Raw genomic sequence first — 19,439 nt, 5'->3', positions numbered from 1 at the left:
TGGGGTGATATAGGGTAGTTTGGGGTGGTATAGGGCAAGTTAGGGTGGCATAGGGCAAGTTGGGATGGCATGGGAAAGGTTGGGGTGGTACAGGGCAAGTTAGGGTGGCATTGGGCAGGTTGGGGTGGTATAGGGCAAGTTATGGTGGCATAGGGCAGATTGTGGTGGTACAGGGCAAGTTAGGGTGGCACAGGGCAAGTTGGGGTGGCATGGGAAAGTTTGGGGTGGTACAGGGCAGGTTGGGGTGGTACATGGCAGGTTGGGGTGGTACAGGGCAGGCTGTGGTGGCACAGGGCAGGCTGGGTGGTACAGGGCAGGCTGGGGTGGTACAGGACAGGCTGGGGTGGTACAGGGCTGTTTGGGGGGGTACAGGGCAGGCTGGGGTGGTATAGGGCTGTTTGGGGTGGTACGGGGCAGGCTGGGGTGGTATAGGGCTGTTTGGGGTGGTACAGGGCAGGCTGGGGTGGTATAGGGCAGGCTGGGTGATACAGGGCAGGCTGGGGTGGTACAGGGCAGGCTGGGGTGGCACAGGGCAGGCTGGGGTGGTACAGGGCAGGCTGGGATTGCACAGGGCAGGCTGGGCATGTCAGTTAAAAAAAAAAAAGAACGGGATGGTGTCACCCTCTAGCGGGTGTCACCCGGGTACGGTCCGCACCCCCCGCACCCCCCTAGCAACGCCTCTGCGAAACCTGTGAGGAGACCTTTACAGATAATTATGAAGCAGCCATTAGGGTGATATGAATTCTCCCTCACAGACAATATCTATGGACTTCTCCGCTCTATGTATTCTCCAGCACTGACTGCGCTATACTACATTGGGACTATTTGTCAGGTGTAACACTAGGCGGAAGGTTTTTGGCACTGGGGAAAGCGACTACACTTCCCTAGAGCAACAATACGAGGTTGCTAGGTCACGCCCACACGAGTGCCCCGCCTTCTTATGTAAATACGTATTTTTCAGCCAATCGGGCCTTTGTTTTGTTTTATCGTCCCGCCTCAGGAAGTAGTTATTTTTTTTTTCTTTTACTGCGGACGGGGGAAGGGGGGTGGGGTTGGGTACACGCTGGTGCACCGGTGTGTGTACGGTGTTGGGTGGGGTGTTATGACTGCCCGGGGAGGTGCGAGGGTGCGGGCTCTCTACTCCTGTGAGCATTGGGAGATTATCAAGCCGTCCGTCAGCGAGCTCTCCCGGGAGGTCCGCACCAATATACTGTGCACTGTAAAGGGATGCGGTAAAGTGCTCCCCAACCCCCCCGCGCTCAACATGCATTTGGTCAAGTCCCATGGAGTGCAGGTGAGAAGAACGTGGGATATACCACCGGGGGGCGTGTGAGGGGGGGGGGGATGATTTATACAAGGTGTGAATGAGGGATTGGAATCCTGTACAGAGCTGTGATTATAGAGCGGAGTCCATGTGGGGGAGGGATGAGAGGTGTACAAGGGGATGCGGGGTGTTCTGGTAACCCTAGCCTGGAAAAGTGCAGTGCTGTGTGTGGCTGCCATTTGTGTTTAGTACTGGCTGTAGATGTGCAGGCCATTGTCATGTGTCCCTTTATACTGCCCCCCCCCCCCCCCCTTGTTCTGAGGACAGTTCCATGCATGGGGGTAAGTACCACCCTCCTACATAGGAGGACCTTCCAGGTCCACCTCCAGATTGTAGATGTAAGATGCGCCCTTCGCTCCTGCAGCCCCCAGATGCGCCCTTCGCTCCTGCAGCCCCCAGATGTGCCCCTTCGCTCCTGCAGCCCCCAGATGTGCCCCCTTCGCTCCTGCAGCCCCCAGATGTGCCCCTTCGCTCCTGCAGCCCCCAGATGTGCCTCTTCGCTCCTGCAGCCCCCAGATGTGCCCCTTCGCTCCTGCAGCCCCCAGATGCGCCCCTTCGCTCCTGCTGCCCCCAGATGCGCCCCTTCGCTCCTGCTGCCCCCAGATGCGCCCCTTCGCTCCTGCTGCCCCCAGATGCGCCCCTTCGCTCCTGCTGCCCCCAGATGCGCCCCTTCGCTCCTGCTGCCCCCAGATGCGCCCCTTCGCTCCTGCAGCCCCCAGATGCGCCCCTTCGCTCCTGCAGCCCCCAGATGCGCCCCTTCGCTCCTGCAGCCCCCAGATGCGCTCCTGCAGCCCCCAGATGCGCCCCTTCGCTCCTGCAGCCCCCGGTTTCAGATGTGCTCTTCTCTCTCCTCCCTCTGCAGCCCCCCGGTTTCAGATGCGCTCTTCTCTCTCTCCTCCCCCTGCAGCCCCCAGGTTTCAGATGCGCTCTTCCCTCTCCCTGCAGGCTTTAGATGCCCCTAAGTCAGGGATGTGCAATTAGCGGACCTCCAGCTATTGCAAAACTACAAGTCCCATGAGGCATAGCAAAACTCTAACAGCCACAAGCATGACACCTAGAGGCAGAGGCTTGGTGTGATCACAGATCCAAGTAAGGCGCCTGTACCGCCCCTTACCACGTGATCAGCTGTCAGCCAATGACAGCTGATCACGTGTTGTAAACAAAAGCTCGATAATCTTCTTTTTTTTTTTTTTCTTTCTCACGCTGACAGCGGGAGGAGAAAAGACGATTACCGTCTCTTGTGCAAGGGATATCGGTCCCGAAGAGAAAGGAACAGAGACCCCTCATTTGTGCCCACTAGTACCACCTGCCAATGCCACATGCGAGTGCAAAAAAGTGCCACCTATCAATGCCAACCAGTGCCGCCTATCGGTGCCACTTATTAGTGCAGCCTCATAAGCGTACGTCCAGGCCCGGATATACTCCCTTTGCCGCCTCAAGGCCAGGTCCTTCAATGGCCCCCCCCGCCTGCACATTTCAGGGGGGACATTATCCGCAGGGGGGGGGGGTGCTCCTGCCGAAAATTGCATAGAGAGCTGGGGGTGAAAGTGTCCTCTCCGCCACAGTGCCGCCCCGATGCCTGGCCTTGTCTGGAATCCGGCCCTGCGTACATCAATGAAGGGCAAAAATTACCTGTTTGCAAAATTGTGTAACAAATTATAAAATGGTGTTTGTGTGTGTATGTGTATATATATATATATATATATATATATATATATATATGTGTGTGTGTGTGTGTGTGTGTGTGTGTGTGTGTGTGTGTGTGTGTGTATGTATATATATATATATATATATATATATATATATATATATATATATATATATATGAGAGAGAAAATAACGCAGAGATGATCAAATACAACCAAAAGAAATATCTATTTGTGGGAAAAAATTATAAATATTTCATTTGGGTACAGTGTTGTATGACTGCGCAAATGTCATTCAAAGAGAGAGCGCTGAAAATTGGTCTGGGCACGCACAAGAGTTTTCCTTTGATAAAAGAACGAAGAGATACTTTGTTTCCACTTATTCCTGTGTTGTATTAAAACTTGTCAGGCTGCCTGGATTTTGTTTTCCCAGCTGTGAGAATTCTCTACACTTGCTAGAGAGAACTGTGACATGCTGTTTTGAAGATCGGGAAGGGAAAAAGATTGCGATTTCAATTCTTAACGATTAATCGTGCAGCCTTCTATATCTTCTCTATATCTTCTCTATATCTTCTCTATATCTTCTCTATATCTTCTCTATATCTTCTCTATATCTTCTCTATATCTTCTCTATATCTTCTCTATATCTTCTCTATCTGTCCTGATGTACTGACAGACTTTTTTTTTTTTTTTAAACACAGTTACCAAAGCAATACAGTGTTGCCATAGAAACCTTGTACTACTCTGGGGAAGTGATCAGGTTTTTTATTTATTTTTTTTCCTTGGTATAAGCAACTATTTTTATAGATTGAAATCGATTCATTTAGTGTATTGTGATTAACTGTGATTGGCCACAGCTAATCACATGGTAGATGGGCTGTGATTGGCTTTGTCTGTACCATGTGATCAAGGTGACCAATCACAGCAACAACACAATAAATGTCATGAATCAAAGCCATTCATGTCACCTGACTGTTTCTGTGGTTCTCTGTGATCCCAGTAAATAAGGATGAGCTCCGGCGTGTTCGCACAGTCCACGTGCAGAGCCCGCCAGGAAGTCAGCGCTACGCTAATCACAGGCAGGGAGACATTTCCTGATGTCTGCAGCCGAACATCAGGACAATGTCTTCCTGCCTGTGACTAGCGCAGTGCGTTGCCGACTTCCTGGTGGGCTCTGCACGTGGTCTGTGCGAACACGCCGGAGCTCATGCTTACTGGTAAAGATTCACCATATGTTATTTGTCCTGTTTACCATAATCTGTAAAAGACAATCCCAAATTTTGTCCTCAAAAGTAATAGAAGGGAAATCTTCCAATGGGGGACACTAGTTCTGGTGACCTGTGAGTCCCCCTTAATTTTCAGGGATTTTCTCTCACTTCCGGCCGTGAAACGGAAGAATCGTGGGCGGGGAGAATCGAGATTGTGACTCTCCGCGATTAATCGTGCAGCTCTAGAGTGTCTATGAAGGTTCTGAATGTATCCAGGTCATGGTATATCTAGTAGTATTTAGTTACATTCAACTGGAATGTTCTGTAATGTTGAAGACCTTTTGCAGCTTCTTCAAGCCACTTCTTCTGCTCTGAGTGTCGGGAAGATAACCCAGCATTTATAGCCACCATGTTCTAGTTGCATAGTTCCATCCTTGGTGTTGGGAAGGGTTCATAGGCGGTAAACCTTTGATTTCCATGGCTGAAGGTGTTTGTAGCTACAATGTGGATGTACATGGTTGGGTATCCTCTTGACACTCAGAAGTAAAGAAGTGGCTTGGATAGGCTACAAATATCCAACATTACAGAACTAGTCCAGCTGAATGTGACAAACATGGAGTGCTATTGAGATTTACGTTCACAGCACACTCCAGCAAAGCCTGAATCGCTTTCCTGTTCACTTACTTCTGTAGAGGAGGAAATAAAGACTAGAGGTTGACCGATATATCGGCCGATATTTAGCCTTTTTAGAGAAATCGGCATCGGACAATTTATTATCTTAAAAAAGGCAGATTGTTGGGGATCTGAGGCAGGGGTGTGCTGGGTGGAAATCTTTCCCCCCCCCCAGCCGGCACTGATGGGCTGAACTCGTGGGCACTGAGGTGGCAATGATGGGACACTGATAGGCTGCACCCCACCTCTCCACCCTAGATTTTCTGAGATGAAGGAAAAAGAAAAAAAAATCGGCCTCTCTGGTTTCAGTACTTTGAATGTACAGTCAGAATTGCCAATTGGTGTACTCTTTCCAGATCAAGGCAACAGGCATTTTCAAGTAATTACTTGCGTTGTTTATATCGGGACTTGACAAATTTGCTTGGAATCTAGAAACCAGCTAAAAAAGTTAGGAGCCAGGAACGCATCCGTCCCGCCGAACTTGCACGCAGAAGCGAACGCATACGTGAGTAGCGCCAGCATATGAAAGCGGTGTTCAAACCACACATGTGATGTATCGTTGTGATTGGTAGAGCGAGAGCAATAATTCTAGCCCTAGACCTCCTCTGTAACTCAAAACATGCAACCTGTAGAATTTTTTTAAATGTCGCCTATGGAGATTTTAAAGGGTAAAAGTTTGTCATCATTCCATGAGCGGACGCAATTTTGAAGCGTGACAAGTTGGGTATCCATTTACTCGGCGTAACATTATGTTTCACAATTTAAAAAAAAAATTGTGCTAACTTTACTATTGTCTTATTTTTTTTTTTTTTTTTTTTATTATTAAAAAAGTGCGCTTCTAAGACCGCTGCACAAATACGGTGTGACAAAGTATTGCAACGACCGCCATTTTATTCTCTAGGGTGTTAGAACAAAAAATATAATGTTTGGGGGTTCTTCGTAATGGAAAGGAGATGGGTGGGCAGTGATAACAGGCAGGGGAAGCTCAATTGGCATTGCTGGTTGTCTTGTCATACTAACGGCCACCACAAGAGGGTGCCACATTCCTGAAGGAAACATAGGACTGCATAAAGCCGCGGCCTCAATTACCGGCCGGCGCGGCCCAAAGTGATCGGGGGGTGCGCACAGAGATGGGATGCCCCAGGTCGCAAATGCGACCTGGCGCCCGGGGTTTGTCGAACCCTGGTTTATATCATGGAAGGTTTGTCTTAAAGAAAATGTAAAGACTAAACTTTTTAGTGCAAGGAAATCTATCCAGTGGGACATAGGATGCATGAAGGTGAAAAAAAACACGAACCTTTACAACCCATTTAACTCCTTATTCTCCTCCGTTTGAATTATTTTCCTGCTTATTTATTTTTTATCTTTTTTGTTCAAGCCTATTTTATAAACGATATATATAATTTTTTTTTTTTTTATTTATTTTTTTTTTGGTTTGTTTTTGTTAATGCATATATTAAAATATTTACATATTTCACATGGAAAAAGCGAAAAATGTTGAACTTTCATTTGTAAATGGCTTTCCATCGCGACTCAGTAACTCATTCTTGCAGCAAATAATGGATGTCTGTTTGGAGAGCTCTGCTGAGTTTAATGTATTCCGTTTGCCTTTCATCTTCCAGTAGTGTGGTGTGCTTTGACGTGTACATTGTCTGAATGCAACTGCTGATGAAAGTATTTCTGCGTCATTGTGGCTAATGGCTCAATCCCATCTTGTCAAACCTTTTGCTGCAGAGCTGATGATGCCGCTATGCCTGGCAATCAATTGCTGTCCCCCGTAAAAGAACGTATTCAATATTTCCCTTTCTGGCAAGTGGTGAGCCCCTTCTTTATTGGTTTGTAGAGGTGAGAGTACCATTATTTGACACTTCTGGGTGTGTCAGGCAGGGTGTCCCTTGCTGGGCACAGTGGTCCCTCCAGCTGGCTTCAAAGTCGTAATGTTTCACCCCAACGGGATGCTTTTAAAGCCAGCCATAGGCTGAGCGAAGAATCCCATAACACTGTCTCCCTCCCGTTGGGCTATTGTGTTCTTCTGGTGGGGAAAGCCATCCCCGCCAGGAAAACACAGTGATTGTTGGCAGCTATAACGGCTGCTAGCAATATTCGCATGTAAAACCTGGCAGGCTGGTAGTAACTAGGGTTGTCCCGATACCACTTTTTTAGGACCGAGTACCGATACTTTTTTTTTTTATGTACTCGCCAATACCGATACTTTTTTTAAATGTCCCCCCACATATTCCAGCCATGTCCCCCCCACATATTCCAGCCATGTCCCCCCCACATATTCCAGCCATGTCCCCCCCACATATTCCAGCCATGTCCCCCCCACATATTCCAGCCATGTCCCCCCCACATATTCCAGCCATGTCCCCCCCACATATTCCAGCCATGTCCCCCCCACATATTCCAGCCATGTCCCCCCCACATATTCCAGCCATGTCCCCCCCACATATTCCAGCCATGTCCCCCCCACATATTCCAGCCATGTCCCCCCCACATATTCCAGCCATGTCCCCCCCACATATTCCAGCCATGTCCCCCCCACATATTCCAGCCATGTCCCCCCACATATTCCAGCCATGTCCCCCACATATTCCAGCCATGTCCTACATACCTTGATGATGCAGCACGTGCCGCCGTTAATCAGTGTGCGGGAAACATTACAGATTTCGTTTGAATAGCTGTATCCCCGCCGCGTATAGACACTCCCCCTTGCGCGGGATTGGACAGATCATTCGTCCAATCCCGCGCAAGGGGGAGTGTCTATACGCGGCGGGGATACAGCTATTCAAACGAAAGCTGTAATGTTCCCCGCACACTGATTAACGGCGGCTTTGCGGGCCGAGTACTCCCGCAAATACTCGGTATCAGCCCCGATACTGGTATCGGTATCGGGACAACCCTAGTAGTAACCAAGTTGATTACTCAAATTGAGTACATTCAGCTTGCCCAAACGTTTCGAATCTCTGCTAGTTCCTGCTGAAAGGGCCAAGATTTGAACCCTTTGCGGCCGCTATCTGTCTAAATTTGCCTGTGTCAGCTCCATGTCATTAACCACTCCAGAAGGTTTACCACCCCCCCCCCCCCTTTCATGACCAGGCCACTTTTTGCAACACAGCACTGTTACTTTAAATGACAATTGCGCGGTCAATCTGTAATTTCACCCATTAATCACCACTGTGTTTTTTTTTACGCTAGAAACAAAAAACAGAAATCGATTTAATTATATATATATATATATATATATAGTGTGTATTCTGCTATGTTTTTGGTTTATTAAAAAAGAAAAAGCGTATATTGATTGCTTTACGTGAGCGTTGTAGCATCTACTAACTATGGGATATATACTTGACTTGTAGTGGTACTACGATATTGCGGCAAACAATAGGACACTAACTGACCCTTTGCAGGAACCAGTGACACTAATACAGTGATCGGTGCTAAAAATATGCGCTGTCACTACTATGCTGGGAATGGGTTAAATATTTAGGGAGATCAAAGGGTTAACTATGTGTGCTGCTTTTTTACTAGGTTTAATAGATGTATTATAGTTCCTACTTGTCAGAACGGAACTCTGCCTTGTTTACATAGGCAGAGCTTCATTCTGAGTCTCTGCCTGATGATCATTGGGTGCCAGTGGACATCGATCTGCAGATCGGCTTCGGCTCTGAATATTCACAGCCGAAACGGACCGCCGGTGGTGCGGAACTGCAAGAGTGTGAGTGTGTGCGCACACACAGTGCCCTGCAGCAGTAAAACTGATATAGGGCAGTCAGCAAGTGGTTAAAGAGGGCTTCCTGATGGTGACAACTACCTGCACAGTAAGCAATGGCACAGCAGCTTATAGTCCTAGGAGGCACTTGTGACTGGGTGACCACGCAGAAGGGTACTTGTGAAAACAGGGACAGAGTGTTGTCACCGTATAGCAGGAAGTGCCTGAACAAGGTCCTTCAGTGGCAGGGTTATAAAGTGGCATATTAATAAAAGCTGTAGATTTTAGACTGGAAATTGCTAAATGGCAACTTCCTGACAGCAGTAAAGCTGGCTGACTTTGTATTGTGGGCCAAGCTGCCACATCACTGGGTTCTCTATAAGGCACCTAGATCGGGCAAGCATTTGCACCAGGTTTGGTAACCTTGCCCCACCAATTTCAGGTAGTTCTAATTACCGCCAACAAATGTAAGCTAAGGGGATGGGAATGCCCATATTTGGGAAATGACTTGTCACTGGGTGGGCAGGGCCTGATGGGGAACTAAGTGGCCAGTTCCCAGTCAGCTCTGATTTGCAGTGGGTGCATTTGAAATCTGCTATTGGACTAAACAACAATGGGTGTGGCCATTGACATGTGCTGTTTATTAACAGAAAGGCAGCCCTGATGGGATACCAGTCTCTGTTTCCACCTACCACACTGCAAAATCCCTTTGGCCATATACCCATCGTTGCCGCTGTTGCCTCAGCCAATAAGGTCTTCCCTTCATGCACTTAAACCTTGAGCCTTTAGGACCACTTTAATAATGGCACGCAATGCCAAGCTGCAGTTTCTGAAGAGAGAGAGATAGAGACCCCCCCAAATTTTCCCCCTGTACAAATCATTAATAAGAGGGCACCGGTTCACAAAAAGGATATTTGAGAACTGGAGAAAGTGCAGAGAAGGGCAACCAAACTGATAAGAGGCATGGAGGAGCTCAGCTATGAGGAAAGATTAGAGGCACTGAATTTATTATGCAACATGTATAAATACATAAGTGGTCCATATAGTGACTTGGTGTTGAGTTATTCACTTACAGGTCCTGGCAGGGGACTCTACGTCTGGAGGAAAAGAGATTTGGCCTTCAATACGGAAAGGCTTCTTCATAGTAAGAGCTGTGGAATAGACTCCCTCAAGAACTACTGTAGCTCTGGCCAGCTCAGTAGATTGTTTTAAAGAGCTGGATGTTTTCCTAAATGAACAAAATATAACTGAATACTAATTTTTAGAAGTAATAACGCCAGGGGTAAATGATTCAGGGACTATTCAATTGCCCCCTGAGGGATCAGTAAGGCCTTGTACACACGACCGAACATATCCGCTGAAACTGGTCCGTCGGACCAGTTTCCGCGGACATGTCCGACCGTGTGTAGGGCCTACTGGACAGTTTTCCGGCCTAGCGGACAGGTTTCCAGCGGACAAAAGTTTCTTAGCATGCTAAGAAACTTGTCCGCTGGAAGCCTGTTCGTCGGACATGTCCGATGGTTAGTACAACTCATCGGACATGTCCGCTGGCCCGTAATCCCACGCATGCGTCGAATTGATTCGACGCATGCGTGGAAGCATTGAACTTCCTGGTTCGCGCACGTCGCCGACACGTCACCGCGTATTCTGTCCGCAGGGAATTTGGTCTGATGGTGTGTACACACATCAGACCAAAAGATCCCAGCAGACATGTCCGATGAAAACGGTCCGCGGACCGTTTTCATCGGACATGTCTGGTCATGTGTACGAGGCCTAAGGATTATTTTTTGGATCCGGATCCGGCTTTATCGGGATCAACTGTGTGTGTGTGTGGTGTTTTTTTTTGTTTGTTTGTTTTTTGGGGGGGGGGGGGGGTTTAATTGGTTGAACTAGATGGACTGGTCTTTTTTTCAGCTTTTTTTTCTTCATTTCCTAAAAAATAAAGTAAATGCCAGTCTTGAGATGGGTAAAACGTGGAGCTTGGAAATGATGCAATAGATATTGCATGTACAGGTCAAATACAGTGGGAGAATATGGATATCGTATGGAAGGGAGAGGATGGGAAGACAAAAGCCCATCCCACAATCGCATTTCTACTGCCTGCAAACTGGAAGTAATAAATAATCAGTCATTCGGTTCCTTCATTGTGAGAGGAAGGGGCGGGCTCTCGATTGTAAACACTAGTACTGTTTACATTTGTGATCACTGTGATTGGTCATCACAGCTATCACAAGGTACAGAGGTGCTCGGATCGGCCTGTAAGCCATTCGATGCAATTACTTGCCACCAAGGGTTATTTCTACACTGTTGTCACTGCAGAAATGAACCTCCCCCTTATCTGTCCACACATTTACAGTGGTAGACAAGTGGTTAAAGCTGAACCCTCTACAAAACTTGGGCACCACCTACGGGAGGAAAAAGCCAGGTACTGCACTGCAGTGCTGTTGAAATGAAGTTGTACTGTTAAGGAATTGCCATAATTAAATTTATTACAACAGGGCACACCCTGACTGCTGTGACCATAAACACTTGGCTTTGCATACTAATTTGAAGCGGGTAAGAAGGGGTTAAGCTAGTAGGCACTCGGTAGAGTTGGCACTGAATGTTTGGTTCTTAGTGGTCATAGAAAGAACAAATGGAAAAAAACATCCAGTTTAAGGTTAAATAGATTAAGCTGCTAAAGTACAATTCTGATTGCTGTCTGAATGTTGAATAATTAACATTATTTAATAACCTTTTGTATCTGTATCCTGCTGTGTCACTTATGACAGTAATCTTAAATTTAATTGTCGTGTTTTTTTTTTTAATTTTTTTTTTTTCCCCCTTTCCAGGAAGGAATATCCAATCCCACACTACGAAAAGACTTAAAAGCGTCACAGAAGCTATACTGTTGTCCGGTTGAGGGCTGTCCAAGAGGCACGAATAGACCCTTCTCACAGTTTTCTCGTGTCAAGCAGGTATGAGTTTATATTGTGCTTAAAGCGGAGTTCCACCCAAAAGTGGAACTTCCGCTTAATCCACTCCTCGCCCCCTTACATGCCACATTTGGCATGTAATTGTTTTTTTTTGGGGGGGGGGGGGAGTGGGACTTCCTGTCCCACTTCCTCCTTCTGCCGAGGGGCAGCTAAGGTGATACGTCATATCGCCTTTTGGCAGCCCCTCACTGTAGGTGATCACCTGGGACACGTGACAGGTCCCAGGCGATCTCCTGTCCAATCGAATGGCGCCGCTCGCGCATGCGCAGTGGGTGCCCGGCCATGAAGCCAAAAGCTGTCACGGCTGGGTGCCCACACTTAGAATGAAGACGCCGGCCGGAGAGGGGGGGAGAGGAGCGGAGCCCCAGCCGGCGCGTCGCTGGAACGTGGAGCAGGTGAGTGTATGTTTATTAAAAGTCAGCAGCTACACTTTTTGTAGCTGCTGACTTTAATAAACATTAAAAATGACTGGAACACCACTTTAAAATGTATTCTATAGCTGTGGCCCATTCAGATTAAGTGGTAATTGTATTTAAAAATCTTTCAGAAGAAAATGCCAAAACTGCCTCCTATGCAATGTATACGTTAAAGTAAAAGGAATGGCTAAAGAATATACCTGATTTGAAATGTTGCCTCCATATCGCCCTGCATACATTTTACCAAAAACTGCAAATTCCTTTCTCCCCTATGATATTCTATGCGGTTATATGACTTCAAAGCTCTGGCTCCACTGTGTAATCTGGTGTCACAACAATTAGGTTATAGTGAAAAGTAAAAGTATCTTTCGCGCTACTAGTGAGTATATGTGAAATAAGAAGAAGCTGAAGCTAAAAATCTGCTAGATCTGATAGTGTTCACTACACAAAAATAATGGTAGATGGTGATCTTGCGCTTAAGAAATAAAATACAAAAACGTGCAAACTGCAAGAAAGTGACTAAGTGCTGTACCTGAATTACAATAAAATCATAAATGATACAAATATGTGAACCAATAACTAATTGGCAAATAGATAAACAGCATATGTATACAACATGAATATATGATCAAAGTCACAAGAAAGGGCAAATCGTGCATAATTGCAAAAATGTATAAAAAAGCCAAAATTAATTTAGCTGAATATGGTGAATGGTTCAATATGACAATAAATGATAAAAGAATGCAGAATGTAATAAAGTTCTGTTTAAATGGACAATGGGAACAAACGGGGTCAATCTTCCAATATATCAATAGTCTTGATGGATATGTTTCCTTAATTGCAGTATTGAACCATACTCTGTGTCCTCCACCAGTCTCTCAGAACTCTCACCTCACTTGCACGTTTTGCACTTTCTTGCGACTTTGTGCACTTTGGGACTATTGATCATATATTCATGTTGTATACATTTGCTGTTTATCTATTTGCCGACTAGTTATTGGTTCACATATTTGTATCATTTATGATTTTATTGTAATTCAGGTACAGCACTTAGTCACTTTCTTGCAGTTTTTGTATTTTATTTCTTAAGCGCAAGATCACTATATACCAACAACTAGGTTACGGTACTTGTAAAGAACAACATTTGTTTTCTTTAAATAATAAACATTTTATACTTGCTTGTTCTGTGCAGTGGCTTTGCATAGAGCCAAGCCAGCCTCCTCATTTTGGTGTCCCTTGCTGGCGTTTTTGACTCCTCAAATTCAGGTGCTTCTATAGCAGGGGTCTCAAAGTACCGGCCCGCGGACCGGTTGCAAATGGCCCGCAGGCAGGGGATGGGGGGGGTGCTGCGCCGCGCTGAAGAGCTTTATCTCTCTGTCTCCTGTCCACCGCATGCTGCTGCAGCCCAGCTGGATACAGATACCGGAGAGCATAGAGACAACAGAGCGGAGGGAGGATCCGCCTATTGCCCTGCCCACCTAGGCACTGATGAGAGACCAGAGGCCCGGATCCAGGGTCCTGCTGTTACCTCAGGGTGGGAGATCGTGGCGTTCTTGAGGTGCCCTGTGTTGAAGCCAGGACCTGACAGAAGGAGAGGTCCTACACGGTTAAGGAGATATTTTTCACAGAAACAGGCACCGCTGTCTACGGCGCATCTGTGCCGTAGACAACGGCGCAGGCGCACTGAGCGACATGAATGGCATTAACTGAGTTAATGCTGTGTTTTCCCATGCATGCGCGGGAGTGACGTCATCGACGCTTCAGCCAATCGCAGTGCCAGAGCGGTGATAACAGGAAATGGCGACGAGGGGACATGGCAGCGGCGGTGGACGGGACTGAGGCGGACTTCAGGGGCTTCGATCCTGGGTAAGTGACACATAATGAGCTAGTATGCTAGTTGCATACTAGCTCATTATGACTTTCTCTTGCAGGTGTATTTATAAAAAAAAAACGAGGGTTTACGTTTTAATTCTTGCAGCAGAAGACTTGATAGTATACTACATAGTTTATGTTCACTAGTTGTAAGCAAATTTGTATTTTTTATTTTTTGCATTTTAGCACTTTATGAAAATGCACGCGGAGAAAAAGCACAAATGTGAAAAATGTGGAAACTCGTATGGCACAGAATGGGACCTAAAACGGCATATTGGGTACTGTGGGAAGACCTTCAAGTGCACCTGTGGATGTCCTTACACCAGCAGAACGGCCCTCTTATCGCATACTCATAGAATGGGCCACGAAGTTCCCCTTGAACACAGGTGAAAGAGCTTTGATATGCTTGCTGGATATTTATAAACTGCTACAAAGATTATTTCAAGACCCTTTTTGCCTCGTTCACAAGGGCACATTTAAAGTGATTCTAAAGCAGGGATCCTCAAACTATGGCCCTCCAGCTGTTGTAGAACTACACATCCCATGAGGCATTGTAACACACTGACATTCACAGACATGACTAGGCATGATGGGAATTGTAGTTCCTGAACAACTGGAGGGCCGTAGTTTGAAGACCCATATTCTAAAGGTTGTATTGTGTTTAATAACCTATTATACCCACCTGCTCTGTATAATGGTTTTGCACAGAGCAGACTTGATCCTCTTCTTCTTCTTTTTGGGTCCCCCGCTGGCAGTCCTAGCTTAGATATCCACATTCCTGTGAATTGACATTTAGAATGTTTTACCTTCATGCTTGGAATACATTAATGGGGTTTTGGTTCACTAAACTTTTCCTTCAATTTCCCTTCCAATTGTGTTTTTTTTTTTTTTTTTTTGCTTTGTTTTCTTTCTTTGAATTTCTCACTTCCTGTTGCTCCTCAGTAAGCTGTTCTGACTAACCCTCAGCCAGAACGGTTCGGATGATGGGGGCAAGCTTACTGAGGAGAAATAGGAAGTGAGAAATTCAGACAAAGGGGGGAAAAAAAACATTTTAGAAGGGAAATCAAAGGAAAAGGTAAGTGAACCAACAATGCACTAGCTTAAAGGAACTTATTTAGAAAATAAAAAAACAAACCTTTACAACCCCTTAAGGTAAAAAACCTTCTGCCTTTTTAGAACCACTTTAGTGTACACCCGTGTCAGGATGTATTATGGATGCAAAGGTATTCGTGCATCCCTGTGCAGGCAGTCCCATTCATGCCAGTTGGAAAGCTGCAGCTACATGACACAACCACTGCTCCCAATTTGACAGCTGTGTGGAGACGCGGCCCGAACACCCACACAGCTATCCAATTGGGAGCAGTGGTTCTGTCCATGCAGCCATGCTGCATCCCAACTGACATAAATGGGACTGTCAGTACCGGCATCCATGGAACTTTTGTGCCGCCTTAAGTGGACAAACGCGAGCATACGCTTAACCACTTGCCGCCGCCCTATAACAAAATGACGGAGGCAAAGTGGTTTCAATATCCTGACTAGACGTCCTCAGGATATTGAGCCGCTGCGTGCCCTGGGGGGCGCGCATCGCGGCGATCTTTGTTGCAGGGTGTCAGTCTGACACCCCGCAACACCGATCTAGGTAAAGAGTCTCTGACGGAGACTCTTTACCACGTGATCGGCCGTGTCCAATCCAGTCCACGTTGTAATCGGCTTTTCCTCAATCGCGTCTGTCAGACGTTAGTAGAGGAGAGCCGATCGGCTGCTCCTCTGACAGGGAGGGGTTGTGCTTATCAGCACAGCCCCCCCCGAGGATGCTGCCACCAGACCACAAGGGATGCCCACCACCAGGTATGCCACCCTAGCCCACAATGGATGCCAATTAGCGCCCACAATGGATGCCAATCAGTGCCCACAATGGGCATCACTGATTGGCAGGCATTGTTTGGCACTGATTGGCATCCATAAGTACAATACAGTACACCCGTGCCGCCTATCGGCACGACCGCGCAATTGTCATTCAAAGTGCAACAGCGCTGAAGGCTGAAAATTGGTCTGGGCAGGAAGGTGTAGAAGTGCAAGTGTATGGAAGTGGTTAAAGTGATATTAAAGGTTTGGGCTTAAAACTAAATGCAAACATGTCATACTTGCCTGTTTTGCACAGGGCAGCCCTGATCCTCTTGGTCTCCGGTCCCCTACTGGCACTCTTGTCTGCCCCACCTTTTACCAATGCCCCCAAAAGCAAACTGCTTGCTATGGGGGTCCAGAGCAGCTGCCCGGCCCTGCCTCTGCTTTCTCATTGGCTTACTGGCTGTGATTGACTCCAGTCTTTTCTTGAAAAGAGAGGCGTGTGTAGCGCATGCATATATATAAAATATTTTTATATATAATTTTTTTTTTTTTCTTAATGGTCAGTGTGAATAGCAAGTTTTACTTTAGACTGTTCCCCCCCCCCCCCCCCCCAACACTGAGAACAGGACCCCCTTGTAATAGCCATGGCAGGTAAGCTGAGATTTCAGATGCAGACATTTTTATCCAAGTCCCGGAAAGCTGTAAGGAGCTGCTCGGCGAGTTATCCTGGCACCATCTATTCAACATATAACTTTTTTAGTTGGACTAACCTGTAATTATAAATCATTTTAACCCTTGCCTTTTCCATAATGACTTACACATAATGTCTTTTTATTTGCAGAGACCCCCCTGTAAAGAAAAGAAAAATGGATGCATTAAAACAGAACCAGAAAGCTGTGAATGAGGAGTGTGTTGTCAAAAACGATCAGCTCGAAGTAGTTACAACTTCTGACCAGCAGATGGCGGCGATAAAGGCATCACCTGGGAGTGAAACTTGCATTGCTTCCTATGTTACAGGGGACAATCCTCTACAGCCAAGTCAAGCACAAAAACTCTTGTTACCAAAGCCTAAGTTGGCAGTTGTTAAATTACCAGTCATGCAGCTGGCTCACCTGCCTGTCCTTGTCTCGACCAACGACTGTCCTATGAAATCTGTAGTGGTAGCAGTTAATAGTCGTGGACCAGTCCTAAGTACATTGCAATTCATACCTCATTATAACGGAACAGTCCTGGATGCTGAGACTACGTTGTCTAGTAACCTCCCTCACGCTAGTTGTCTAGGAGCTGCTAATTCTTATGTACAAGTCAATATGGGTAGACTATTCCCCAGTGACTTGCACTCCAATTCAAACAGTTTATTGGCTAAAAGCAAAATCACATCTGACGTTCAAACTGACTTGTCTTATTTTACCCCCAGCGCGTTACCCAGCACCTCCTGGACTGTCAATGAGTCTAGCGTTTCCTCTTCTTCCCAAACAGACTTGTCCTTTACTGCCCAGGTGACTTTGCCCATCAGTGTAGAGACTCAAACACTGCAGGACTCTTCTTCGTTGCCACCAAAATCTCAGCCGGAGGTTTCTGTCAATTCTTGTCTCAATTGTGGAATCTCTCGGGAGACTCAGACGAGCAGTGCGTCTCTATTGAAGGAGAACCCTCTGTTGGTGGACCAGGCAGTCAGTTGTGGTGATCTCTTCAATAACACCTATTACACCGTGTCTACGCAGACAAACCAACCGGGCAGTACCTACATGCCCGCAAACTTGGGGCAAAATCTACTGAATACAGATGCCATGAAGGACCTCAGGGTAGAGGAAATGAAACCTCCCTCTTTCATGAATTTCAGCACACAAAACGGGACCTTCCCATCCCAAAACATGACCGATAACCAAACGCAAACTATGGAGCTATTAAGTGACCTCGAAAAAATCCTATCTGACAATATATCCAGCCAGCCGTTGGATAATCGCAATCTGCTCTCAGCTGGAGAAGGCCATTTATCGTCTAACTGTAACCCCAACGCCGGCATCGATTTCGACATAGAAGAGTTCTTTTCAGCATCCAATATCCAGACCCAGACCGAAGAGAGCATGCTGAGCAATCTGAATTCTGAATATTTGGATATTGAGACCCAAACAGATTTTCTGTTTTCGAACGACTCGACCCAATCGTTTTCAAACAAAGGCAATTCCAATATGCTGGGGATGGAGATGTTCGATACTCAAACCCAGACGGACTTGAATCTCTTTCTGGACCGTAATTCTCCCTTGCGTCTGGGCAGTCTCTTGAAACAGTCAAGCTTTTCGATAAGCACAGACTCTTCCGACGCAGAAAGCCACACAGATGGAGCGTCGAGCAGCAAAAATGTGCCGTGCCCTACGCTGGAGAGCCATGTACAGCAGAACAGCGCCCAGACGCAAACCACCGACAGCTGCTTTGAGACTCTTGGAAGTTTGTTCCTTACGAGCAACGAAACCCAGACTGCTATGGATGACTTTCTCCTGGCAGATCTGGCATGGAATACAATGGAGTCTCAGTTCAGCTCAGTGGAGACCCAGACCTGTGAGGAGCGCTACGCTTTGTTTTCTGACAAATCTGCGAACTAACTGGCGCGCCTTCAGACTCGATCATACCGATAGCAGTGAATGAATTCTAACGCCCTCCTTTGCTTTCTATTTATTGGTTTGTCTCTGCATGTCTTAATGTAATACCTCACTATTTCTGTCCATCTACACAGCCTTTATAGAACGTCGTGGCCATTAGTAGGCATGGCTTCAATTTAAATGCTGTTTTTTATTTAACGTGATTATGAATTGCATGACGTTGTACACCAATCTTGTAGACATTTGGTCTATTTTGTATATTGGAGCAAACACCTAAAAAAGCACTTTATTTGGTTTTCATTGTAATTTATTTATAGTGTGACGATAAAGAATTACGTGGCTGACTGTAAACTTCTTGTGGTTCTTTGCTTAAAACGCTGAAAGTTTTTAAAATATGTACACAAAACATACAGTAGCTTTTTGTGCACTAGAGCTAGCCATACATTAGGACAGGGGTCGACAATATCAGGGCGCCAGGTCCCATTGGCGACAAGAAATTGTGACCCGCGCCCGCCAGTAATTGAGGACGCGGCCTACAAGGCCGCAAAGCCACGGACTCAATTACCGGCGGCCGCGGGCCCGCCGCGATCGTGCAGTGGGGGCGCACGGAGGCACAGGATTCTGTCTCTGTGCGCCCCCACCTCCGCGCAATCGAGGCGGGTCCGCGACGGTCGGTAATTGAGGCCGTGGCCTTGTGAAGTCCCAAGCTCTTCGGAAGCTTCTGTGAGCTGGCGATCTGGTGGTGGCCGTTGGCATTGCAGCAATTATGTGTGTCATTTTTCACTGCCATCTCCTTCCCTCTAATTGGAACCCCCAAACATTATATATTTTTTATTTTAACACCCTTTTTTTTTTTTTTTTTGCTTAATTGTTTTTTATTTGGTTTTAAAATGACTTGGTACAACAGGCAGATAGTTAAACAGGTAACAATATTACAGCATACACGAATACATATAAACCAAGAGGACAAAACGTCAACAACCTACAGCCAGTACCAACCATATACCTAGCTTGTATAACCGCGGTTACCTGATGCCTGCTATGACTCCTAGCCATAAACCTAGTCTTTCCCCCCCCCACCCCACCCCTAACTAAGGGAGCGTATTACCCCTTTAATTGATCCAATGTGCCGGAAGGCTAGTAGATAAGGGAGGCCACTGCGTTTA

General features: G+C 46.5%; 1 protein-coding gene across 1 annotated transcript; it reads left to right on the top strand.

Moving 5' to 3' along the window:
- Positions 1-1,054: 1,054 nt before the first annotated feature.
- ATMIN (ATM interactor) lies at positions 1,055-18,624 on the top strand. Its single transcript, XM_040329161.1, has 4 exons — positions 1,055-1,294; positions 11,394-11,519; positions 14,012-14,211; positions 16,515-18,624. Exons 1-4 carry the CDS (start codon positions 1,103-1,105, stop codon positions 18,274-18,276), a joined length of 2,280 nt encoding a protein of 759 aa, XP_040185095.1. The 5' UTR covers positions 1,055-1,102; the 3' UTR covers positions 18,277-18,624.
- Positions 18,625-19,439: the final 815 nt, after the last annotated feature.

Source organism: Rana temporaria, chromosome 11, assembly GCF_905171775.1.
Source record: "Rana temporaria chromosome 11, aRanTem1.1, whole genome shotgun sequence".
NCBI lineage: Eukaryota > Metazoa > Chordata > Amphibia > Anura > Ranidae > Rana > Rana temporaria.
The sequence above is the reverse complement of the archived record's forward strand: the minus strand, read 5'-3'. Positions and strand labels throughout refer to the sequence as shown.

What these genes read in the sequence shown, in the direction of transcription:
- ATMIN (XM_040329161.1), top strand. Translation starts at nt 1,103, where the DNA reads ATGACTGCCCGGGGAGGTGCGAGGGTGCGGGCTCTCTACTCCTGTGAG. An exon ending in TCAAGTCCCATGGAGTGCAG is followed by an intron (nt 1,295 to 11,393) that starts GTGAGAAGAACG and finishes CCCCCTTTCCAG; the next exon opens with GAAGGAATATCCAATCCCAC. An exon ending in GAAGTTCCCCTTGAACACAG is followed by an intron (nt 14,212 to 16,514) that starts GTGAAAGAGCTT and finishes TTTTATTTGCAG; the next exon opens with AGACCCCCCTGTAAAGAAAA.